Source organism: Coffea arabica, chromosome 8c (assembly GCF_036785885.1).
Source record: "Coffea arabica cultivar ET-39 chromosome 8c, Coffea Arabica ET-39 HiFi, whole genome shotgun sequence".
Taxonomy (NCBI): Eukaryota; Viridiplantae; Streptophyta; class Magnoliopsida; order Gentianales; family Rubiaceae; genus Coffea; species Coffea arabica.
Window position 1 is genome coordinate 45109190 of NC_092325.1, and position 25239 is coordinate 45134428.

Sequence of the window (25239 nt, forward strand, 5' to 3'; positions counted from 1 at the left end):
TAAAGAAGCAACGGCAGCTAACAGCGAAGGAAAATGTGCATGATCAGCAGAAGAGATGGTATACAGAGTCAGGACATGCAACGAGAAATTAGTTTTATTCATTTATTTATCCCTCAACATAATACTAAGTCTCAGTTCTTGTTATTTTTTTTAAAAAAAAAATTATTGAAATATGTAATATTGTAATTTGATGTATGTAAATGTTTAAAAAAACATAAGAGTTTGTTTTGGTAGAAAAATTCGAGTTTCCAATTCACATATGATGAGCTTTTTCCTCGAATGCGTCTAACTTGTTTTATATTCATCACTAAATTCGCACTCTTCCTTTTTAAATTTAAAACTCCGAAGCATTGCGAACTTGACGTATCAAATTTGCAATTTTGAGGCATTGAGGTTTAATATTACTAGTATTGAAACTCATGCAAAGTATGACCTTATTATAACAGAGAAGTATGAAGAATTCAAACTTCCTCCTCTTATCTTTTAAATCTCGAAACTATTATTGTTGTCCTTTTTTGACCCCTGATTTATATATATATATATATATATATATATATATATATATATATATATATATATATATATATATATTTATCTTTGATTGGCTCTGAATAATTAAAATGCATAATTTAAGGACTTCTAACCATTTTAAACATAAGTTCAACCGGAATCGAATGGCTTTTTTCTTCAATCTTAATCAAAAGCATTGGGAACTCAATAAAAAACATCGAGAGTAGGAGTAGAAGTTTGAAAAGAGAAAACTTTTCATTTTTCTTGAATTCTCCATCAGATTTTTCTACAAAATTCATAAACTCATTGATTTCATACCTAATTGGCCAAAGTTTCATCGGATTTTTCATGTCCCTCTCAAGTATGAAATCAATGAATTTGAAAGTTTTATACAGAAATTTGATGAAGAGTTTCAAGGAAAATGAAGGGTTTCTCGTCTCAAAACTTCTACTCCTGTCCTCGATGCTCCTAATTATTATTGGACAAAAATGCCCTCCAGTTATGGTTTGACGTAAGTCTAAAATGGTCAGAGGCTCTTAGACTAAGCACTTTTAATTATTTAGGAGCTAGTTCAAGACAAAAAAATAGATTAGAGGTCAAAAGTGAGCAACGATGATAGTTTAAAAACTCAACACGTTCTCTACTTTTATCTTTTGAAATTGATATCAATAATAAATCCAAAATTCCTGAATTTGGAGGAGAAATTTGCAGTAGATGAAGAAAAAAGATTAGATTATATCAAATTCAGGAGAGCAAAAAGTTGCCCTCATATTTTCTACGTCCATTTTAAAAAAGTTAACAACCTTTTTTTTTGGGAAACAAATAAATTAACAACTTCAATGAAAATACCCAAAATTCTCTGGACTGTAGATGACACCTCATCCAAGCCTCGAACGACAAACAAGTGACAGATGAAAGGAAGAAAACATTTAAAAAACCCCAAACCCAACCCAAACTCATAAAAACCTAAACTCATAAAAATCAAAACGTTTCACGATCCCAAGACACAGCAACAACACAAGTTCCGCGTTTCACCGTCAAGAGAGAAAGGAACGTTTTCCTCTGCAACTGCTCCCCTCTACCCCTCTACCCCTTCTCCTCCTGCTAATTAAGATACACTCTATAAATCTCAGCGGCCCATTTGCGTATTTGATAGTACTAATTGTGTCGTTGCCCACCACTTCTGTTTCTTGCGGGTATTTATTTCTGTGAATGAAAGGTTTGAACGTGGATCTATTTGACCCACGTTCGACGATGGACGCTGATTTTTCACCTGGTGGCGGTGCCGAGCGGCCAATTGAGCCTCGTCATGGCTCGGGTTCCGACTCGGATTTCGCCTTCGCATTTAACGACAGCAATTTCTCCGACCGGGTCTTGCGAGTTGAGATTCTACCGGATTTGCCCGACTCCAAATCCGACCCCGATGGATGCACCACCATTGCTGATTGGGCTCGCAACCGGAAACGCCGCCGTGAGGAAATCAGAAAAGAAAATGGTAACTATGATTGTGTGCATGTGGTTAGATATACAAAGTTTTAATTGTTTTTGAATTTTTGAAATGGGTTTATTTATTTTTGAGTTTTAGTTTTTGCAAGTTCTGACTTTGATGAAAATATTGGGTGTTGAATTTTGTGAAATTGTGGTTGTTTTTCCAAGATTGGATTCCCCCCACCCCCCTTTTTTTTAAGGAGTATGATATCGTGTTCTTAAATATAATTTGGGTAATTTGCAGTTGTTTGAGGAATGGTGAATATGGATGAACTGCTGGAAAATTTCTTTACATGCATCAAGTTTGGTTTTTGTTTGGGACTTGATTAGCATTGCCTTTATAATTAGGGGTTAGTTGGGTATGTAGCTGGTCCTGGAACCAGGTCATGATATCATGTTGCTTGGCGAAGGTTGTTATGAATTCTTAGTGGAATTTGAGTTAAAAGGCTTGGTAATATGGGGTGAATGAAAGAAGAAACGAAAGCTTCCTGGTTTGAGTGGAAGCTTAGGTTATATAGTGGCCGTGCTATGCTTTGAGACTGTGCTGATTTATCAGAGCAACAATGAAGGGAAATAACACAATTTTAGGGTTTCCTCCTTATCACATGGCATTGAAGAGCAGAATCTGGGTTGGAGCTGCATAGTTTGTTGTGATTGGTCTTGATGTTTCTCTCCATCTTTCATTGACAAAATTGAAATTTTCTGTTATTGAAGGGTGGTGCAGTAGATTCATTTGACAGAAGAAAGAGGTTGAGAGGTGAGGAGAGGGTGGGATGCAAATTGTTGAAAATGAGAAGAAATTGTAGGTTTATCGGTTATTTAATGCGCTGGAATTGTTTGTTGGTGCTTAATCGGATGTATCGGCAGAATTTCTGTCTTCACATGTCAGCAAGTTTTCCAGTTAATGGATCTCGATGATGATTGGGGCTACAATCTGTAGCCTACCACCTACATACATTGTGTTTGGAAAGGATTAATGAATGCTTTATTAATTGGAGAACATTCGCAATATTGTGCATGCATTCAAAACGGATTTGTTGTTGGCATTTAAGACATTAATTTCTGTGACTTTTGTTCCATGTACTTCGCAGACTTTTATTTTTATCTTTTTACTTCTGAAGAGTTCAGTCTGTGTTGGGCTGGCAATTTAAATTACATGCTCCAAATAAGCATCTTGGTAGATCATTGCATGTAGTTTGACATGTAGAGCTGCATGGAAAACCCCTACTTTATTCTACGGTTGTCTCGCAATACAATACACTATCTGCAGCATATAACTCTACGTATTCTCTGCCCGGTGTCCAAAGTTTTGAGCATCGTTGATTTTCCAGTATGGGCAATTCCGTAACATCTTCCTTGCATTTGCATTAGTCTTTTGCCAGTTCATTTTTCCCACCTAAATATATTGCCCTTCTGCTTGTGGCATGTAAGTGTGTGCATACATGCCACATGGATGCATATGCAGTTTACATCCTGGAGTTTTTCTGGGTTTCTACTATGTAATTTTGAAATGTCACAAAACTAAACTATTGAACTTGACAGATCATTCATATGCATATGGATTCTCACTGCTCTGGATTTGGACTTTTTTACATGTGCTTCGAATGTATCATTTTGCAACTTTACACACCTTTATTTTTGTTTGCCATTCTCCTTCAAATAGAGATTTATCATGTTTACCCAGACTTGAAAACTGTTTCCAGCCTAATTGCTCTGCCTTCCAGGAATATGCTTGAAAAATAAGTTGTAACGTGAGCTTCTCCATGAAAAATAAATTATTAGTATAGGTTAGATTTCTCAACTGGTGTCGAAAACTTTTGGACTGATATTTGCCTTCTCTTCACTCTTTTGCATTTTGTCTTGTGCATCACCAACTTTTCCATTTTGTGCCTATTCTACTTTCATATTATTCTCTGTGATGTCTTTGAACTTGTCTGAGGTGTGCCACCCTCTAGTAAAGTTTCCCTCCATTTGACCTTTTTGCTTGTCTTCCCACTCTGGGATGTTCCATTTTCTATTCTTGTGTTGTTAGTGATGGATCAGAAACTTGTGCTACATTAGGTTTTTCTATTTGGAGTAAAAACATTTTATGAAGAAAATGGGTTCTTGTTGAGGGGCTAGGGAAGTGGTGGCTACTCTAAAACATATGTGGATGCATTGATTGATGCCTTCTAGAAAAACTGAAAAGATTTGGCATGGTAATTTCGTTATGTGTCTGAAACCGGTGGGTTAACTTTCTTTTTTTGCAGCTTTATTTTTTTAAATTTGGTCTTTACTGTGGATGTTTATGTTTTGGATGCATGTTATTCTTATCAATAGCCGCAGAGATTATGCAACGAGAGGAGCAGGTTTTGAGTTGCAATATGCCCGATACGGATGATATTCTTGCATACGAAAACCAAGATGAGGAAGCCATAGCTATGGTTGAGGAATCCACTGGTATTGGAATGTCATCTATTCAACTTGGTACTCTCATCACATTATTTATGTAGATTTTTTTTTTTTTAAGTTTTGGTTTTTCTGGTCATATAGATACCTCAATTCTCAAGATCTGACAAGTCAACAAGGTGTTGTAGTTATACATGTAGTATTTCAGTTTTACTTGTAAATTTCTTTTTTATGTGATATTATTGTAATGCCACGAAATATAGACAGCTAAAATTATTTTGTTGTCCTGATTGAATCTGTCTAGTAAGAGCATAGTTATGTTCTTGTTTGGTTATATGGATGGCTGCCGATGAGTCACATGTTACTAACTAAATTACTCTCGCAGGTGATGGATCCACTGAGAACAATGACTCATCCACAAATATGGATTGCTCTACTGTCCTTCACGTTAGGACCATACACATCAGTTCTCCAATTTTGGCAGCTAAGAGTCCTTTTTTCTATAAGGTCAGGACTTGTTATGTTTGTGCATTAGCTTTCTATATTGTGTCTCTTTTCTCTTTTCTTTTTAATTTACACTGAGTTCCTTATATTTGCATGTCTTGTAGTTATTCTCAAATGGTATGAGGGAGTCAGAGCAACGACAAGTAACTCTTCGCATTCATGCCTCTGGTAATTAAAGAAACATTCGGATGTTAGTTACCTTTAGTGCCAGTGTGCTGCTTTAAGCTAGAAAATTAGCATGATTTGTTTTCATCGAACCAGGAAAAGAAAAGCTTGACTTACACAATCTTTATGGTTAACAGCCTGTGTCTGTTGACTGGTCATTTAAACACTTTGCAGTAAACATTCTTTTCCATTCAAATGAAATGCACACTATGAACTTAAATTTGTTTAACCCTCCTACTTTGTGAGCAGAAGAAGCTGCCCTCATGGACCTCCTCAATTTTATGTATAGCAATAGTTTATCAACAACAATGCCCTCTGCTTTATTAGATGTGCTAATGGCTGCTGACAAGTATGAGGTTGCCTCGTGCATGAGATACTGTAGTCGGTTATTGCGTACCTTGCCCATGACTTGTGAGTCAGCCCTACTTTATTTGGATCTTCCTTCAAGTGTTTTAATGGGCGATGCAGTTCAGCCGCTGACGGATGCTGCAAAACAGTTCCTTGCTGCACGTTACAAGGACATTACCAAGTAATATATTCTTTGAAAATCATGACTTTTCATTGGTTTTTCAATGTTGTCTTGTTGTATTAAATATCAATAGTTGGTGAACTTATGGAAGGATTCATGATAGGAGAAGCAAATATAAACTGTAGTAAAGTCTTTATGAGCTTAAGCTTTTACTTTCTTTGTGGGCCCTCTTTTGTGAGTTAAAATCTTGATGCCTTTCTTAAAGATATGCCAATGTGCATGGCTAATATGGTTTGCCACCACATTGCTTATTAGGTTCCAGGATGACGTACTGAATTTACCTCTAGCTGGAGTTGAGGCAGTTTTATCTAGTGATGATCTTCAGGTTGCTTCAGAGGATGCTGTTTATGATTTTGTCCTCAAGTGGGCCCGTATCCATTATCCCAAGTTGGAAGAGCGACGAGATATACTAGGCGCACGCCTTGCTCGGTTGATCCGTTTTCCATACATGACCTGCAGAAAGCTGAAAAAAGTCCTCACATGCAATGATTTTGATCGTGAACTTGCTTCAAATGTTGTACTTGATGCTCTTTTTTTCAAGGCTGAAGCACCATACCGGCAGCGCTCCCTTGTGGCAGAAGAGTCTAATACCTCTTACCGACGTTTTGTGGAGAGAGCATACAAGTACCGACCGGTTAAGGTGGTGGAGTTTGAATTACCTCGTCAGCAATGCATTGTTTACCTCGATCTGAAGCGGGAGGAGTGTGCAAATCTCTTTCCTGCTGGTCGAATTTATTCCCAGGCTTTCCATTTGGGCGGGCAGGGGTTTTTCTTATCTGCCCATTGCAACATGGACCAGCAGAGTTCCTTCCATTGCTTTGGACTGTTCTTGGGTATGCAGGAGAAGGGTTCAGTATCTTTTGCAGTTGATTATGAGTTCGCATCAAGGTCAAAGCCTACCGAGGAGTATACCAGCAAGTATAAAGGAAACTACACTTTTACTGGAGGGAAGGCTGTTGGTTACAGGAACCTGTTTGGCGTTCCTTGGACGGCATTTGTGGCCGATGATAGTCTATACTTCATCAATGGAACTCTTCACCTCAGGGCTGAGCTCACAATCAAGCAGTGACTTCAGAGTGAGATGCTTGCGAAGAGCCTTGTTTAATACACATAATAGTAGCATTACTGATCTCTAGATGGCAGTTAGAGCAGAATACAATTAATCTGTGCAGGCTTAATACTACATACATGTGAGTGGAGGCAAGTCTCTCCGTGATAACTGAGGTTGTTGAATGATGAGTTCTTCTGGACGATTGGGGTTGTTAAGTGCGTGCCAGATGTTACCTATGTAATTAAATTTCCGAATCTCTGTAATGGTTCTTGTACCCCCATCCGAAAAAAAAAAAAAGAAAAACCGAATGGTTCTTCGCTTGGCGTCAATGTTGATCTTGTTAGGGTAACTTAAATGCTTTGATTGATTTTAGGTGAACCTGAATTCGATCTGGGCTCTTGGGTAAGAGTATTAATAATCTAGGGTGAAAGGTTTTTGCATGTCGTTTAGGGCTCCTATATTTTTGTTTGTGCCGCTTGCATTGATCTTTATGACATATTAGATAAGAAAAGGGTCGACTTTTTGAAACCCTCGGCCTCTCATTACCCCCATTTCCACTGGAGTGCAAGTAAACAGAAAAGATCACACGGAGTAGTAAAGGTAGGTGACGTATTTTTTGTACCGAGTTTCTAACCCTGTGGAGCAGGAGTAGCTTGGGTCTTGGCAAGGAGAAAGGAGAACTTGTGTGTATAATCAACCTATATGTCAAATGTTATGTTAATGTGTCCGATTTTGCTTGACATTGGATGATTGGATCAGGAGGTGCTGCGTTGAAAATCATTCCTGACAAGCATGATCATTATTGCCGGCAAAAGTTTTATTCCACCATTCAGTGCTGATTTTCCTCTTTAAGAATCTAGACACAACGAAGAAAAACAAAGCAAAGCTGTTCCAGCATGCGTGAAGCCCCGCATTCTATGGAGCAAAATGATAACTACTCTTACCAGCAGCAATATGATTGCACGACCGGATGGAGGAAAATCAACACTACAATTTGGCCTCGCATCAAGTTAATTTTTCTCCTTCAAGGGGACCCAGAATAGGCATGACTCTGCACAAAGTCAAAACCAATCAAATCTAGTAGGAGGCAGAAAGACCATAAATAGCCTCAGTAAACCTTAACGGTTCCTCTCTTCTATGCCAGCTCATCGACTTAAACCATAGCCCTACTACTTTGGGAGTTCAGAGAGAGAGAACGGAAAGAAGGGACAGATAACTCACTCAATCCGTTTCCTCCAAGCCCTTGGGGGAGATGTTTTCCTTGATTTTTTTGGGTCACAAACAAGGGGAAAAAAAAAGGTACTACTTTTTCCTCGAAGCCGTCCATCCAAACATAGGCTAAATCCTGTACCACAATGCCAAAAAAAAAATCGAAAAAGTTCACCAACGCTGGCCAGTAGAGGAAAGAAAAAACTGGATAATCATTCCTAAAATGCAGAATCTATAAGTGCACTGAAGCTTAAGAGATCATATTGCCAACTCCTCCAAGTCCTGCAATGATAGGCAGCACTTTCAGACTCTACTAGATGGGACTGACCGGCAGGAGTTATCATCTCATCTGGTTGTTTCTACACCTCTACTTCTCTCCGGTATACAGCTTCAATGAGAGTCTAGGTGAATCTTTGGATGCTATACTTCATGACCATGCTTTTAGTACTTTGTTTCATGGGAGATCTCGCACCGGTGCACTATACAATGCCAGTCTTCCACCCAATCTAGCAGGGATGAAGGTTTCTGTAGTCCGTCTTAGAAGCCGAACATTGTGGAGATTGGGTGCTAATTTCAGCAATTTCTCCATCCCGTCAAGAACTCTGCCAGTGCCCTATGTGAGGAGACTGCTAATTGTCTATCATGATCTAGGCAATCTGTCGACTTACTACTATAATACATCAGGTTACACCCTGCTAACTTCGGTCGTTGGTTTTTTGGTTTATGATGCCTCAAATTTGAGCAGCACAGGCCTCAGGAAGCTCGATCTTAACCCCATGGGGAAGCCTATTTTAATTCAATTTCAGGATCCAGAGTCACCTGGTGGCACTAATCCAAGGGCTGAGTGTGCTACCTTTGGTGCCGGTGGGAAGGTTTTCCTCAGCAAAATGAGCTCGCCGAATCTATGCCAGAGTAGAAGTCAAGGACATTTCTCGCTAGTTACTAGATTCAAGAAGCGGCCACAGGTATGGAAATTTTGGGTGATAGGATTTGTGCTTGGATTTGTGTTCCTGGTCTCGGTGGGATTCATCCTGGGATTAGTTTTAATAGTTTTAACTGTGAAGAGGACTCGAGAAATGGAAAGAGAAGCAGATGAAGGTGAGTTCTTACAGACGTTTTGGGTTGACAGCAGCAAAATGCCTCGCGCATCAATAACCAGAACTCATCCCGTCCTTGAAAACTCAGGTCGTCCGTAGCCTTACTGTCTTCTTCCTCAATTGTTCAAAGCATTCTTACTTTCTATGACTGTATATGCTTTGGGTCGTGAATCATCCGTCATTCTTCTCACTTTCTGTCAAGGCTGATCCGTGTGCGCGCCCGTGTGTGTGTGTGTGTGTATATATATATATATATATATGCAAACCACTTTCAATTTTGGTAGATAAAAATTTAATCGATAGAAGGCGGCTGTGAGGTTCTGGATACAAGAGCCTGGGAACGGAAAAATTGAAGAAAACAGAAACTTAACCGAGGGACGTCCTTACAAGCAGCAAATGATCAAATAACTCAGTCGCCCTAAAGCTCACGTTTATTATGCCATAATCTTTGTCCCCTTGGAATGAAGGATTGAGTTTGTCGTAACAAGCTATCGTCAGACACTGTCCATTTCTCACCTTTAATTCAATATTGACTATCCCACGGAAATTGGTTAGACGATGTCATGAGCTATCGAAAACCAAAAGAAAGGGGGCAAGGGAAGCTCCAATTCAGATGCCATTCAGCAGTCATCAGTACAATGAGAAAGCACTTCATGCATCAACAATTACAACTAAAATGATCCTGCAGGAAAAAAAAAAGCTTTGACCACTATTTCCTTGCTTTTTCAAATAAGTTTCTCAGTCCAGTTCTTGGCTTTCAAAAAGAGGGGGCGGCCAGAGAAGATGCTAAGAGCCTTCAGCATTCATAGGGTCTACTCTCTCCTAAAGGTTAGAAAGGTAGATTTGCTTCCATGTTTTGTCTTAATTATCCTCTTATACTAGAGTGAGATCAGAAAAAGGGGAGCTACTATTAATGCATCCGAATGTTCCATTGAACAAAATGCCTCTGAATATAGCAGGGAACACACACACACACTCTCTCTCTCTCTCTCTCTCATATATGATACACACAAACCCTGCCCACACAAACACAAACATGCACACAAAAGCAGGATGTAGGTAGCACCTACATGGGGCCATCTTCGCCCTAATTTTACAGGAAATCTTGTTCAACCAAGGTTTATCAACATCTGAAATCATAAACTTGGGATTGATCCTAATAAACTAGCTTAGGCATCCCACACACTAGAATATACAGCAGTAGGCAAACCTTATTAGAAAATATCAGAACCACTCATGTTTGGCCAAACAATGAAAGGATAAATGCTTATTTTAAAACAAAATGCAAAGTCAAGTTTGATATGTTTATTGAACATACACATCAGACTGTTAATACCTACCTAACATTGACAAATGCAGTCCAATGTATAGACAATATGACTCCAATGCATAGACAATATGACTACCAACAAAAACACGTCCATTTATGAGTGGAATATCCCAGACAAGTTTAAGCTGCATCTGGAGCGTTCATATGTTTGGAATACAGACTCCACCAAATGCCAACTAAAATGCCTGCGCTCTTTTTGTACTTTTAAGGGGAACTGCAGTATTGATGATCCTAAAATGTGATATAACAGCTAATTAATAGAAAAGTTCTTCTGTAATTGCGTTCAGTTTTCAAACCAATAAAGACACGTAGCTAAAGGAATGAAATTTACCTAATCTTCAGCCACAAGGCAAAGATCCAACAAATTAGACCTGGACAAGATATTAAGGAATGAACTAACTTGATCTTTAGCCAAAAAGCCAAGAAGGGATTACCGTTACATTTCCAACCAAAGTTAACACCAGCAGTTTCACTACTTTCTACAAGTATAAGCCTACTTGCACTACTACATGACGAAAAGGAAAGCAAGCCAGCAGAAGCCAAGTATTACCACTGTAAGGCGCAAAAGAAAGTCTTATCCTTTCAACTGCAAGCTAATTATACTACTGCTACTGGTATCATGAATTCCATCATTGATAAGGTGCAGAATGTTGTCAAAACTTGGGAAAGATTCCACGATCCAAGCAGAATTGTGAATTGGCACTAGAATGAGGACTCTCAGTAGATCAGTTTTGCTAGATTTTTGTAGTTTGTGTAGAGTTAGTTGTTCTTTCTATGTAGTTACGGATTCCCCCGTGTAATTGTCATTGCTTATCATCAATAAAAATCTTTTTTTGCTCAAAAAAAAACTTCAAATGTCACTAAGCCAATATACGAACTTCAATACTTAAGAGGCAACGACCTATTATTAACTGCAAAAAAAAGTAACGCAAAGGCTCAACTTCAAACACTTCCCTGCCTAAGCAAGTATATCCTCATTGAGAGATACAACTCAAATTCAAATAGATGCCCCAAAAAAAACCCAACTTATAACAATTGCAATAAGCTAAGTGTACCAAAATGCAACCTCAGCTTCAAATCATGCCTAGCATTACACTGTTGCCCCTCGAGCAAGCTTTGACCACTCAGTATGATATGATCCAGGACGATCAATCCTCTCGTACGTATGCGCCCCGAAATAATCCCTCTGAGCCTGAACAAGGTTTGCAGGTAGCCTTGCACGCCTATAAGTATCAAAATACTGCAAACTAGCGGACATTCCAGGAACACTAATCCCCTTCTGAATAGCAAGCCCCACCACTCTCCTCCAAGCTGCCTGCCTCTGCACCATCTCCCTAGCAAACTCAGGGTCGACCAACAAATTTGCCAAGGCCGGATTCCTCTGATAGGCCTTCTTAATCCTATCCAAGAACACAGCCCTTATTATACACCCTCCTTTCCAAATCCTCGCCAACTCGCCCAAATTCAAATTCCACCCTTTCTCCACACTCTTGGCCCTCAACAAGTTCATCCCTTGTGCATAACTACAAATCTTGGATGCATACAACGCCTGCCTTACATCATCAATCAGCCTCTTCTTATCCACAACTCCTACATTATTAATCTCCTCCTTGAACCCTTGCCCCTTAAAAATCTCCGCAGCAGCCTCCCTTTCATCTTTCAACCCACTCAAATATCTACTATCAAGTGAAGCTGCAATGGTAGGAGCAGCAATCGACAGCTCGGCCGCCTGCTGAACCGTCCATTTTCCGGTTCCTTTCATCCCAGTTTTATCCAAAATCTTATCCACCAACTCCCCATGTCCGCTCTCAAAATCCTTCACCTGAAAAATATCAGCAGTTATCTCAATTAAGAAGCTCTCCAGCTCACCCCTATTCCAGTCGGCAAAAATATCAGCCAACTCGGAATTACTGAGCCCACCAGCATTTTTCAATACATCGTAAGCTTCAGAAATCAGCTGCATATCACCATATTCAATCCCATTATGGATCATCTTCACGAAATTCCCCGAACCCCCTTCCCCAATATAAGTAACACAAGGGCCATCTTCCACCTGGGCCGCAACCTTTCCAAGAATATCCTTAATATTCAGGTAGGCTCGGTGGGACCCACCCGGCATGAGCGAAGGACCGTGTCGGGCACCATCTTCCCCGCCGGAGACGCCCATGCCGAGATAAAGAAGCCCTTTTGAAGAAGCATCAGAAATCCTCCGCTCAGTATTCTCGTACCACTCGTTGCCGCCGTCAATAATGGTGTCGCCGGGCTCCATGTACTGGGACAAAGCGGCGATGGTCTGGTCAACGGGGGCGCCGGCTTTGACTAAGATGATGACAGATCTAGGTCTCTGAATGGAGAGTACAAAATCTTTGGGATTGTACTGGCCGAAGAGAGGAAGGTGGCCTTCTCGATCGGCTCGATCTACTGTCTCGTCGACCTTGGAAGTGGTTCGATTGTAGACGGAGATTGGGAAGCCTTTTTCGGCAATGTTTAGAGCTAAGTTCTGACCCATAACGGCTAGCCCAGCTAGGCCTATACGCGAGAGGGCATCAGCCGTTGCCATGATTGAAACTTGAAACCAGATAAATTTGGTGGGGAGTTTGTGCTAAAGAGTACGAGAGTTTGGGAAATGCAGTGGTAATATAGATTGGCCGAAGGACGAAGAGCGAATGGGTTAGGTGGGTGGAATAATATATATATTATAGTAGTATGGGGAGAAATGGGGGGTCGTGGGTCGCGAGGGGGGCTGCTCCTGCTACTGCTACAGCTGGGGTGGTTGGTGGATTGGACGGACTCGTCGAGGAAGCGAAGAGGTAGCGACTGGAACAACCAACGAATGGGCGTCCAGTTAGACGATGATTACTAGGCTCGTAAACGGCGTCGTTTTGGTTTTGGTATCAGACGGCTATACATAAATATTTAGCTGCCAAAGTGGAAAATAGCTGGTGGTAAAAAGGTTTATATATATATATATATTATATACCCAGATAAAGCAGGGCTGGCCCGGACCACGGGCACCGTTTCTAGCATTTTTGTATATTTTACACATCGCATGACTTCATTTGCATACGACGTAATTTTATTTGCACAACATGTAATTTTAGAATAAATTTTTATGAGAACCACACACGTTACTAAAAATGAGATATAAAAAATAATCTGAATCGTATAATTTTTTTAAATCAAATTCTGACCGTTAATTGTTCAAGAATGATCCTTACGATGACAGTCCTTATCCGGTCTCCGGCCCAAGCATGGCTTTCCGTGTCAAGTCTGCAAACCGTTATACATGCACGGTGGGAGAAACACACTAGTACTTTTCCACGTTTTCGTTCTCAATGTTTAGTGCTTTTTAGTCTTTCGGAAAAATACAACTGTTGGCTCGACCAATCGTTTTCAAGAAAAAGTGATAAGTAATTATCACTTTAAAAGAAAAAAAGAAAAAGTGATAAGTATCATCGAGTTTATGCGAACCGCCGGACCAGTTACTCATCAGTTTCTTCCCAATGGTTTAGCGTGCTCAGAGCGTAACCAGTATTCTTTCACAAGCTGACCAAAAAGCGAATTTTCTTCGGTTATCAGCTTCATGGGCTCATCATACTCCACCACATTTCCTGAAAGTTGTTTTGAAAGCTTCAATTTTGCTCTAAAAAGGATTAATATACGTTGGATAAGTTTTTGAGACTCACCATCCCTTAATGCAAGAACCATTGTGCAATCCATCACTGTTGGGATCCTGTGAGCCACAGTAATCACAGTGCAGTCTGAGAATTCGCTTCTTATCGTCTTCTGGATGAGGGAATCTGTTGCATTATCAATTGATGCCGTGGCTTCGTCAAGAACTAGTATCTTCCTTCTCTTCAGCAATGCTCGTCCCAAACAGAATAGTTGTCGTTGTCCCATGCTCCAATTTGATCCATCTTGTGTAACTGAAGTCATGGAAAATTCCTTAAATCATCTAATTCTTCAGCATTAAACATACACTACAGTAATTTACGAGTCTTACCAAATGAATCTAAGCCCCCTTCTTTCTTCTCAACAACATCTCCAAGCTGGCATTTTCTGAGAACCTACATATTGTTCAGTGTGTTTCATGTTAGCTTGTAAGACCAATAAATACTGATTGAGTGCTCTACTGTCTAACTGACCTTAGTGCAAGCTCTCACTTAATGTACGAAAAAAAGACTTGCTTGTCAATTTAATAGTCTAATCCAAGAGTGAACCTGAAAAGGACAAACATTTTGTACCAGAAAAGGACAATTAACCCCAAACTAGTTTTCTGCTGTTCTGCTTGTGTGCAACAGTCATTTTCCGTTCAAAGCAATAGGATGACAATAATATTCCTGTCCCAATTTATTCTTGTTTTGTCATTTTTAATTTTATGATGATTAAAAGTGCTTGCTCTGGATAATCCTACTTGATTTTTTACTAAAAATCATTATCGTTGCTATATATCAATCTGACCTCCCAAATTTCTTGATCGTTATGTTCTGATAAGGGATCCAGATTATATCTGATCGACCCACCAAACAAAGTTGGATCTTGAGGAATGATCGCCAAATGTGACCTAAGATCATGAACCCCAAAGGTTGAAATGTCCTGGTCATCTATGAGAATTGCTCCATCTGCAGGCTCTACCAGGCGAAATATGGCGCTGATGAGTGTTGATTTCCCGCTACCCGTCCTGCCAACTATTCCAACTTTGTGCCCTCCTTCAAACGTACAGGTGATGCCTTTGAGAACCAGTGGAGCATTCGGCCGATACCTTACCTGAAGTTTTGTTGAAAAGAGTTATTTAACTAGTGAAACAATAATATATTTGGAGACTTAATACTCAGTTATCTCATTTTGAACTTTACCTTCAGATCTTGTATGTCCACTTTGCCAATATAAGGCCAATTGGGAGGCGGTCTATTGCTTTCTATTACTTCTGGAGCTTCACTGGGAATGTGCATGTATTGTTCCAGCCTTTCTACTGATACAATTGAATTTTCTAGCATGCATTGAGTTTGGACGGAACTGGCAAGGTATAAATTGAGTGAAAGAGCATATGATAGAGCCATGCCAATATATCCTGCATTTATAACATCAAGAAGTAGGTACACAGTAAAAGAAGATTACTGCATCAACGTTATACATTGAGCTACCAGGGAGGATTACAGAAGACGGGTTGAAAAGACTGTGCAGAAATTCTGAGAATGAAAGGAGTGGTTCATCTGGTCCTTTGCACATCAATTGAAGGTTTGGAAAATATAAATTATGATTATACAAGTGCAGGAATATTGAAAGGCTAGTAATAATCTATCACACAGGTCGGTACATTAGTTAGTTTAAGTAGGATCTGGTGTTAGTATTCTATTGTGCCCAAAATACCTTTCTCCCTAATTATTAGATTTATTGTATTGTTATAATAGTAAAAATTGTAAATTTACTTAAATTTGAATTATGAAGATAATAAATACAAAATAAAACACTCTAATCTAATTTGTCTATTTGCATCCCATTATTCAGAGGAGTCTGGTATTCATGATTTTGACATGACAATTTGAAAAACGAATTAAATCAGATTTAGGAAATATGGTGAAGGGACACTGGGGGTGAAAAAAAAAGCATGACAAGTGTCCTTGAAATAAGGGATAATTTCGGAACCCTCCCGAGCTTTTTGACATTTCACTGGCCTTCCTTAGATTTGAAAAAATTATACTTACCTTCCTTGGCAGAATTATGAACCCAGTTACTTACATTACATGAGAAGAGATCACTCATATACTCGGAGACATTATGTCTTATTAGAAACTAATATTTGATGATTAAATAATTATAGCACCAATTAACTGTTAGTAATTAATTAACAAAAATAATTATTGAAAAATTCTTTAATGATGCATAGTAAGTAGTAACTTAGAATTACAAAATAATGCCAATTAATATATCAAATGATCTGATTGCTATAACTTAACAATGACCAAAAATTAGTTATATACAATATGAGAAAAAAGGGCTAAAAAACACAGGGCCAAAAAAAGGTGTCCATAAGAAAATTTTCTCTGCAACTCTTAAAACTGCGATAGTTGTAAAGTTATTTCGTGAAAGCGAAGGAGAAGAAAAATAAAAATTAAAAATTTTTCTATTCAAAATCACAAGAAACATAGCAAACTGCATGTTAAGAGAGATGATTGGTCAGTTTTGCTGAATCTTGTGATCATTAGTATAGTTACTTGTTTATGTTGTCTAATGTGTTGAATATGAACTTCTTAAAGTAGTAGAATTTGTATGCTAATTGTTTTCAACTTTTAATTATTTTTATTTTTTTTACTAATACAACTTATATACATACATATAAGGGATATTTATGGAATAAAAGTTTCATCTCTCTTCTTAATGTATTTTTTAATGATACTTTTTTTTTTCTGATTTGGATTGCTTTGTTTCCAAAACCTTAATCTAGGAGAAGTTAGTATAATTTTACAAACTACAGAAGAGGCCAGTGAAATTATCAAAAAACCTTAGCGAAGGTTTCTAAAATTATCCCTTGAAATAATAAAAATAGAATGAGCAAATACATTGACTCCAATGCCCCACTACATTTTATATTATAGTTTAGACCTTTACTTTAATTCTACACATTGACACTAATTTTCCTCTAGATTTTAAAATTATAGTTTAAGCCTTTACTTTATAAGTATTTCTAAGTTCTATTTGCTGTATTTATTTTTATCTAAGAATACTATTTTGTGTATAAAAATTTTATTATTATGGTTTAAGTATGATAAGATTATAAAGTATATGATAACTTTAGTAAAACATCTCAAAAGCTTAAAATAGATTTTTAAAAAATAATTTCCCAAAATGTTAGATCCATAATTGCAAATAATATTTTCAAATAAATCTTAACAAATAAATGATATCTCCAATGTCTTCTAGTTTAAAATAACGTTTTTGAGAATAATTGATTCAAAAAATGAAAAATACGAAAATATTAAATTGTGATGTTGCCAATAGAATTCACACAAATATTTATATATATAAGTGATGTTATATTATGAATTAAATTTTTATACACTAATAGTGTAGTAATTTTTTTTATACTAACAATTATGAATGTATGCCATGCATACATGATTTGAATTTCAATTTTGAATTCATATTATATGATATGATCTAAACCTGTCAGTTATATATCGACAGTGTACAAAAAATTAATCTTATTTTATGATTCTATAATCACGTGCAAAAACATGTGACTTATTACTACTCATAATATAAGACACGTGACTAATTACTAGTCATAATATAAGACTGTGTGTGTCAATATGTGTGTGCGCGCGCAAGTTTCTGACCAGATTCAGAAGCTCCAAGAGGCAGTAAAGTCAAGGCAAGCGCTGAGGAGGACAGAATGATGGCACACAGCAATTCCAGTCGTTGCATCAGCCACTCATTTGCAGAAAAGCTATGAAAGAAGGAACTTTGGTTTCTGTCAATAAGCTTCAGACTATCCAAGAAGAAACGATCTTCCTCTCCGAAAGCTCTAATAGTCATAGCTCCAACTATCGATTCTGAGAGATAGCTAGCAACTAAAGATTTGGTTGTGCCATGTATCCTGATTAACTCTTTTACAGAAGAATAGTAGTATATCTGTGTTGAACAGAAGAACACAGTATTATATTCTTATTGAACAAGACTGGGACAGTATATTGTGCTGGTAGTATTTACTAATTACAGTGCATCATTTTGGTGTATACTGTTTGATTTATTACATGATCATCTGGATTTGGTATTTTGGAAGTAATTTTTGGCCATAGCCTTATGATATTTTAATACGAATGTTGCATCATCCAAGTTGCAGAAAGGACTTCAAGTCTCAGTTTTTAAACTAAACTTGCTATCCTAGTCAAGTGCTAGCGCCAGAACTGACTATCCTTCTGATCCTTTTGTTAAGACTGTGAGGTAACTAGTTATAATACGAAGCAGTTCATGACAGGCATTAGAATCATTGAAAACAGTTAACAGCTTCTGGAAAGATTTGGTGAGAGTGCTTTCACCATCAGAGACGGAAAGTTATTGCATAGGGATAAACAAAATTATGAGGGTTGACCTTTTACCTGTATGAGTATGGTTACACATACTGTAGGAATAATGACAAACAAGATTGGCCAGGTAAGAAATGCCAGTATGCCTAAGCTGAAATATGTGGTCATTGTCGAAGCAAAAGCCATACTGAATCTCGTTGACAGATCAAGGTCCACAACACTGAGATCAGAAGATACCTGCAGGGAAGACCTTGCAATGAGGGTAGATATTTTAAAAATTGTTGGGTACGTTTGGATTGGTGTTTTTGAGCCTGTTTTTGAAAAACTGTTTTTCACATTCCAAATGCTACAGTAAATGTGTATTTCAAAAACAACTTCAAAAACACCAATCCAAACAATATATCAAAAACAACTCCAAATATATTTCAATTATGCATATTTAATTTGTATATTTTAATAAGTATATTTCAATTTGTATATTTTAATTATGTATTTTATATGTATATTTCAATTATATTTTAATTATATATTTTAATATGTATATTTCAATTATGTATTTTAATATGTATATTCAATTATGTATATTATATATATATTATATTAATATAAATATATTTATTTCAATTATGTATAATATTATATATATTATGTCAATTGAAATAAATATTATATATTTATATAAATACATTTATTTATATATAAATTTATAAATATATTTATGCAATTTTGTTTTATAAAATATATTAATATGTATATGTCAATTATGTATATTATATATAAATTATATTAATATTAATGTATATTATATATATTATACATTTCTAATATTATATATTTACGTATACATATCATAAATATTTTATTTTATTTAAAATATATTTTTATATATTTATAATATATTTACATAAATATTATATGTTATATAAATTATATATAATATAATATATAATTTATTATACATTTATATAAATGTACATTTATACATAATATATAAATATTTATGTATATTTATAATATACATTTATATTATATATTATATATAATATAATACATTTATAATACATTTATACATTTATATTAATATACATAATATTAATTTTACATTTATACATAATATTAATGCATATATACATTTATATTAATTATATAAATACATTTTTACATAATATTAATATATATTTATAATATATTAATTTATACATTTATAATAATATACACTTATAATTTATAATATATTTATAATATTCATTTATAATTTATACATTTATAATAATATACACTTATACATTTATAAATATATTTATATTATGTATTATATAGAATACAATACATTTATATATTTTTATATGAATATATAAATATATTTATTTATAAATGTATTATAAATGCATAAATGTATATTTATATAAAAATTATAATTTATAATTTATACATTTATATAATATTCATTTATAATTTATAATTTATAATAATATACATTTATACATTTGTAAATATAAATGTATTATAAATGCATAAATGTATATTTATATAAAAATATAAAAATTATAATATTCTAAAAATACTCAAAAATATGTTTCAAAAATACCTCTAAAAATAATCCAAAAAAATCTACAGTAAAAGTTTTTCATATAGTTTTTGAAAAACAACCCCAAAAACAAATAATCCAAACGGACTTGTTTTTCAGATTCGAAATGCTACAGTGGTGTTTTTGAAAAACAACCCTAAAAACAGCTAATCCAAACGGAGCCGTTGTTAATGTACTTCCTCTGTAATGCTTACCCTACTGAGTATTCTTCCCAGTGGTGTTGAATCATAAAAAGACATTGGTGCACGAAAATGGGAGTCCATGAACTTGGAATAAATTGTTGTTGACGCCCTAAGACCTAAAAGGACAATTACACAAGACCTTAATAGCAAGGACAGTGCCATGCCACACCCTATAAACGAGTATATGGATAATAGTTTCAACTCGCTAAGACTAGAATCTTGTAGATTAGTAGCTAACCAAAGGTTTTGAATTAACTGGCCAATTATATACACAAGGTGGGATAAAACGCCCAAGGACAGGTAAAAGAAACCATTGCTTTGACTTAGGTATTGTACGTATGGCTTAAGACCAGTATATCCAATTTCTCGTTCTTCTTCTTTGATCAACTGCTCCCACAGAGGTGCTGCTAGTTGCTCCCCAGAATGGATCTGCTGGATAACATCTTGAGAAGTTTTCTGTCTTTTCTGAGAACTATGTCCTGCACTCATAGCAGCTTCACTGTGCGCATGAACAAGATTGCGAAATTCTTGACTGGAATCCAGCAACTTGCTATAGGTAGCTTCTTTTAGGATTTTTCCTTTAGACATCAACTGGCAACATTAAATAGAGAGATGACATATGACTAAGTTGACTAATATATGCAGTCCTTTATATGGTGGTGTTGTCTGTCATATTGAGATCCATCTCATTTCTTATATAGTTCTTGCAGAATTGAGAAGAAGCAAAACCAAGTGGCGATGAAGAAAATTAAAAATGATAGAGCATTACTGACCAATATAGAGTCAAATACTGGAAGGAAATCAACTTGATGAGTCACTAGTAGCACTGTCTTCTTGAACAAAGCTCCTATGACATATTCCTGGCATAATGAACATTTACTTTTTTTGAGAAAATATTCAAACAGGAGCTTAAATGTCAGTGACAGAAGAAATTAAAACTGTAACTTCACATTGAATAAAGTGCTCGCTGTATGTGCATCAACAGCGCTGAATGGATCATCCAACAGATATATGTCTGCTTCTTGATACAGTGCACGAGCAAGCTGAACACGTTGCTTCTGCCCACCACTGAGATTGACACCTCGCTCTCCTATAACTGTTTTGTCACCAAAAGGAAGCATGTCGAGGTCCTTAAGTAAACAAGACTGTTTAAGTACATCTTGGTATTTATGTTGATCCATGGTGGATCCAAAGAGAATATTTTGTTGGATAGTCCCTGTTTGAATCCATGCAACCTGAGAGACATATGCAACTTTTCCATGCACTTCGACCTGAAAATGAAAGGATGCTACTATCTTTTAGATATTTTTCGAGTATCTACCATTTATTCAGTACAAAACACATATATACTTGCAATAGTTTTGTTGAAATTCTTCTGTTATATTTTCATCTAAATACTCTCTAGAAATTCTTCAAAATGCTTGAGTTCATACCAATTAAGGCCACTAAGTCAGGACAAATGTTAACAATAAGAGAAATTTCAGATGAACCTAAAGAAGGAAAGAGTAAATTTCTACTTACCCTGCCATCAATACATGGAACTTCTCCAAGAATTGCAGCCAAGAGAGTTGATTTACCTGAACCAACTTCTCCACATATAGCTACCTTTTGACCTGGTTTAACCAAAAGATTGATATGTACTAGGGATGGATTTAAAGAATCAATGTCCCATGAAATTCTCTTAGCATTAATGAGTATGGAATGCTCAATTTCAAATCCCTGTGGACCGTGATGAATAGGGCTGGTCTGCAACTCAGGTGCTACAAGAAATTTTACAATCCGAGAAAATGAAACCTTTGCTTCAATGAAAACTCCGAGAACATCTGGAATTGACCTTATGGGCTCCTGAACTATGCGAATGGTGGCAAGAAAGGTGAAAGCACTACTGGTAGTCAGAGGAATATTGAGCAAGTAGCAAGACCAGAAAGTAACTGCAGATACTATGATTGGAGTTGACCAAAATAGCAGCATATAATATCCTTTCTGTGCCTGAACTTTTACTAAGCATTTCCATTCTTCTTTCCTTAGCAAGCCAATTATATCCTTGAAGTGTGTTTCCCAAGCATAAAATTTTAGAACTTTCATATGTGCAAGTGCTTCTGTTATAGCCTTCAGCATTCGGTCTTGTGCAACCATAAGCTGATGCAGATACTTGTGCTGCAATTTAGCCACCGGGGAATTCCCCAGCATGCTTAATACAATTACCACTAAAGCCGGAAAGGTAGCTTGTCCTATAGCATAGAACATGATAACCAATGCCATACCTATCTGAAGGCCTGTTGTCCATATCTGATGGAAGTAATATGGGAGTTCCCCAATTTTGTGGGCATCCACAGTGACGTAATTCATAATCTCGCCTGAGGAATGAATATGTTTAGCAGCATTTGAAAGACGGAATTGCTTCTTGAAGATTGCTGCAGTTAGCGAAGACTGTACTTGAAGGCCAATCAACCTAGTCCAAAAGAACCACTGTCTCTCTGCTAGTGATTCTAAGCATTTTGCCAGAAAAAGGCCTGCAGTCAGTGCATAACCTTCATACTTGAAAACTTCTTTGCCTTCAGAAAGATCAATGAAAGCATACAGAAAAACAGGGCCACTGGACAAGGTTACTATCTTAACCAGCGCGAAAAGCCCAGAAATCACAATAGCTTTCCTTTGGCAGTAGACTAGTGACCTCAGAATAGAAGACTGATCACAAATTTTGTTTCTTTCATGTTTATTCAGTTGATCCTTAAACAATGAGTAACATGTTTCGGCCCTATCCTGTGGCCTTAATAGAGGAACGTCCTCATCCTCAAGAGTCTTCTCTTTACCCTTCTTCAGTAACGGATCTAACCAGGAAAACGACATTTTATGTAGAATTCCGGCTTCAGCAAATTGAGTTATCCTATCGTTCAAACTCATTGTGGAGCTGAAACCGGCTTCTTCTCCTCTCGGAGGTTCATAGTAAGCTTCAACGCTTGTATCTTTGCCAATTTCTGAATGCTTTTTCACGTGAACAGCACAGAAGAGAAGCAGAAGCGCTCCAGGAAACCGTAACACGTCTAGCACCCCTTTGAGAGATACCAGTTTATCGACTATTAATTGCATTAGGGACAGAATGCAGAGGAATCCAGCTAGAAAAGCAGTAAAAAAGCAAAGTTTCACCACTGAAATAAAAGGAGCACGATATTGGCTCTTCTTGCTCAGCACGAATACAGAGAGCAACAGCCATGTGAAGCCCTGGAATAGAAGTACAAGCCAAGAATGAAGAGGTGAAAGACTTTGATTACTGCTCAACTTCTTGCCAATCATCCACGTCCCCAAACCGATGTAAATACAAGCTATGCCTGCATTGACAAAAAGGCAAGAAAATGACAGGAGAGAAATGAACCGTCGCCCTTGCAACCCTGAATCAGCCACAACCCTCCTGGATGAATTCCCCCGAAAGAAGGCGAATATAAGAATGAATGAGAGGAAGATATTAGCGGAAATGACCAAAATATGATTGGCACACGAAGATGGATCCGTGATTGCCATGATTCCAGAGCTACAACCACTTTCAAAATTGTTTTTTTGGCATTCATTTTTTCCACAGACAACTATCCAGAAATCCATTTTGCACCTGGGCCTGTTGCTGCAATCAACCCACTAAATTTCAAACAAAACTTGCTCCATGCTCAAGAAGACAGGTAAGCATAACAGAAAGCTTGAATCCATAATATTTTAAGCTAGAAAACAAGATGTTGAGTAGCAGATATTATACTTGTTCACCAAGAAAAGGCGTCGTCTAAAAATGAAGAGTGTAGCACTAGTACTCAACTTCAACTTCACGCAAATCTATTGCTTCTTCAGCTACCAGTCTAGGTCCCAGTTAGTGTTTGTTATCTGTCGTAGTCATGGATTCCCTATAAAGAATTATTCTCAAGCCAATGATTATCACAGGGAATCCATAGTCCAATGAGATTTGCTCGGTAAGGAATCGGACCCAAGAAGAAAACGCAATGGTGGGCTCACTCCCCTGTGCATATGCCTCCTGCTGTCTTCTTCCACCCCCAGTTCATTTTCTCATCAAAATTCCTCCATGGAACTTAGGTGGGCGCACCACAAGATCAAATTTTGATGTAGATTCTTTTAAAAACTTTTAAGGATTACGTGGATGATGGCATGCCAAGTCACTTCGGCCTGGCTAATTGTTGATTGATTTTGAACTTGATGTTACTGGTATTCGGACAAGGGACGTCAAAATTTCAACTAATACGTGAATGAATAAGACCCATGTCGTAGGCTGAACTGATAATACATGCTTCGCGAAAATTGATTTACATATGCTACCATCACCTGGTTTTTTGTTACTTTTCCTTCTTTAGCCTTTACATGGTTAACTTTTCAGCAAGGAAAAGGAAAAGAAAAGAGCTAGATGGCTAACGATAACCCGTAAGGATAAAGCTTCCATCAAAATGGCTAGTTGTTATCTCGCATGGCTTCAACCCCCTTGGCTATTCCAGTAATGAAACACAGAAGATTAAGGAAGGATTCATGTTTTTCAGGGTCCCCATATTTTTGTATACGATCTCCGATCTCAAGTGGCTGCCGGCTGGTCATTCTTCTTTCATAACAATGCCACGAATACTACTAGTCTACTACTGCAATGTCGTCCAGAGACTTCCAAGCACCCCTTGCTATTTATTACTACATGTTAACAGGATGCAACTTGTTTTAGTAGATATTTTACGTTCCTGAAGAGGAGCGAGATACTATGAAGAGAATATTCGTAAGCAAGGCTAGAGGATTATATTAAAAATGGAAAACAGTTCTTACAGCGCTGACACGGAGATATCAGAACACTGACCGCATACACCACACTAAAGACGGACGAGGGGCCTGGACGGTTGTCCCAGGCAGTTCATGGCCTAGACGAGGCCTCAAAAATTTGTGCGGTTCAGATCACGTCTTGTAACTCGATTTTCACGCCGTGTGAAACCCACAAAAATGTTGTTCCAATGTTACTCGCTGTTATTCTATTATTATACATCATACAGATGATGTTACACCATGTACAAATGATGTTTCACCTTTCGGAGCGATTGTTCTGACAACCGTTCCTGCCCGCGTCCAAGACTACACTAAAGACATGCCGAGACAGAAACGTTATGACACCTAAGACTACACAACCCAAAACAGACTGAAGA

At 37.1% G+C, this 25239-nt stretch overlaps 4 protein-coding genes across 6 annotated transcripts; 2 read left to right on the forward strand and 2 right to left on the reverse strand.

The window, feature by feature from the left end:
- The first annotated feature begins 1463 nt into the window (after positions 1-1463).
- LOC113705609 (BTB/POZ domain-containing protein POB1-like) lies at positions 1464-6964 on the forward strand. 2 transcript variants are annotated; one of them, XM_072063387.1, is made up of 6 exons: positions 1464-2005; positions 4318-4464; positions 4772-4893; positions 4995-5058; positions 5305-5584; positions 5840-6964. In XM_072063387.1, the coding sequence occupies exons 1-6, from the start codon at positions 1723-1725 to the stop codon at positions 6651-6653; spliced, it is 1710 nt and encodes a 569-aa protein (XP_071919488.1). In that variant the 5' UTR covers positions 1464-1722; the 3' UTR covers positions 6654-6964. The 2 variants fall into 2 exon arrangements, with proteins under 2 accessions (XP_071919488.1, XP_071919490.1); XM_072063389.1 differs by having other exon boundaries at positions 1517-2005; positions 4318-4437.
- A 1197-nt stretch (positions 6965-8161) lies between these two features.
- Positions 8162-9040, forward strand: LOC113706253 (uncharacterized). The gene has a single exon (XM_072062946.1). The coding sequence runs from the start codon at positions 8162-8164 to the stop codon at positions 9038-9040; it is 879 nt and encodes a 292-aa protein (XP_071919047.1).
- Positions 9041-11142: 2102 nt separating this feature from the next.
- On the reverse strand, positions 11143-12974 carry LOC113705606 (6-phosphogluconate dehydrogenase, decarboxylating 3, chloroplastic-like). The gene has a single exon (XM_027227516.2). It carries the CDS (start codon positions 12829-12831, stop codon positions 11362-11364), a length of 1470 nt encoding a protein of 489 aa, XP_027083317.2. The 5' UTR covers positions 12832-12974; the 3' UTR covers positions 11143-11361.
- A 591-nt stretch (positions 12975-13565) lies between these two features.
- On the reverse strand, positions 13566-23869 carry LOC113705605 (ABC transporter C family member 10-like). Of its 2 annotated transcripts, XM_072064154.1 has the most exons (11): positions 21590-23869; positions 21019-21339; positions 20842-20928; positions 20081-20659; positions 18371-18535; positions 17609-17903; positions 15128-15342; positions 14733-15038; positions 14275-14338; positions 13958-14197; positions 13566-13882 (listed from the first exon to the last, which is right to left on the reverse strand). In XM_072064154.1, exons 1-11 carry the CDS (start codon positions 23663-23665, stop codon positions 13761-13763), a joined length of 4470 nt encoding a protein of 1489 aa, XP_071920255.1. In that variant the 5' UTR covers positions 23666-23869; the 3' UTR covers positions 13566-13760. The 2 variants fall into 2 exon arrangements, with proteins under 2 accessions (XP_071920255.1, XP_071920256.1); XM_072064155.1 differs by lacking the exon at positions 20081-20659.
- Positions 23870-25239: the final 1370 nt, after the last annotated feature.

Coding starts and splice junctions, on each gene's coding strand:
- LOC113706253 (XM_072062946.1), top strand. CDS start 8,162: ATGGGACTGACCGGCAGGAGTTATCATCTCATCTGGTTGTTTCTACAC.
- LOC113705606 (XM_027227516.2), bottom strand. CDS start 12,831: ATGGCAACGGCTGATGCCCTCTCGCGTATAGGCCTAGCTGGGCTAGCC.
- LOC113705609 (XM_072063387.1), top strand. CDS start 1,723: ATGAAAGGTTTGAACGTGGATCTATTTGACCCACGTTCGACGATGGAC. Junction 4,465..4,771: donor AATGTCATCTATTCAACTTG/GTACTCTCATCA, acceptor TTACTCTCGCAG/GTGATGGATCCACTGAGAAC. Junction 4,894..4,994: donor AGAGTCCTTTTTTCTATAAG/GTCAGGACTTGT, acceptor CATGTCTTGTAG/TTATTCTCAAATGGTATGAG.
- LOC113705605 (XM_072064154.1), bottom strand. CDS start 23,665: ATGGATTTCTGGATAGTTGTCTGTGGAAAAAATGAATGCCAAAAAAAC. Junction 15,039..15,127: donor TGGACATACAAGATCTGAAG/GTAAAGTTCAAA, acceptor ACAAAACTTCAG/GTAAGGTATCGGCCGAATGC. Junction 14,198..14,274: donor AGGGGGCTTAGATTCATTTG/GTAAGACTCGTA, acceptor CCATGACTTCAG/TTACACAAGATGGATCAAAT.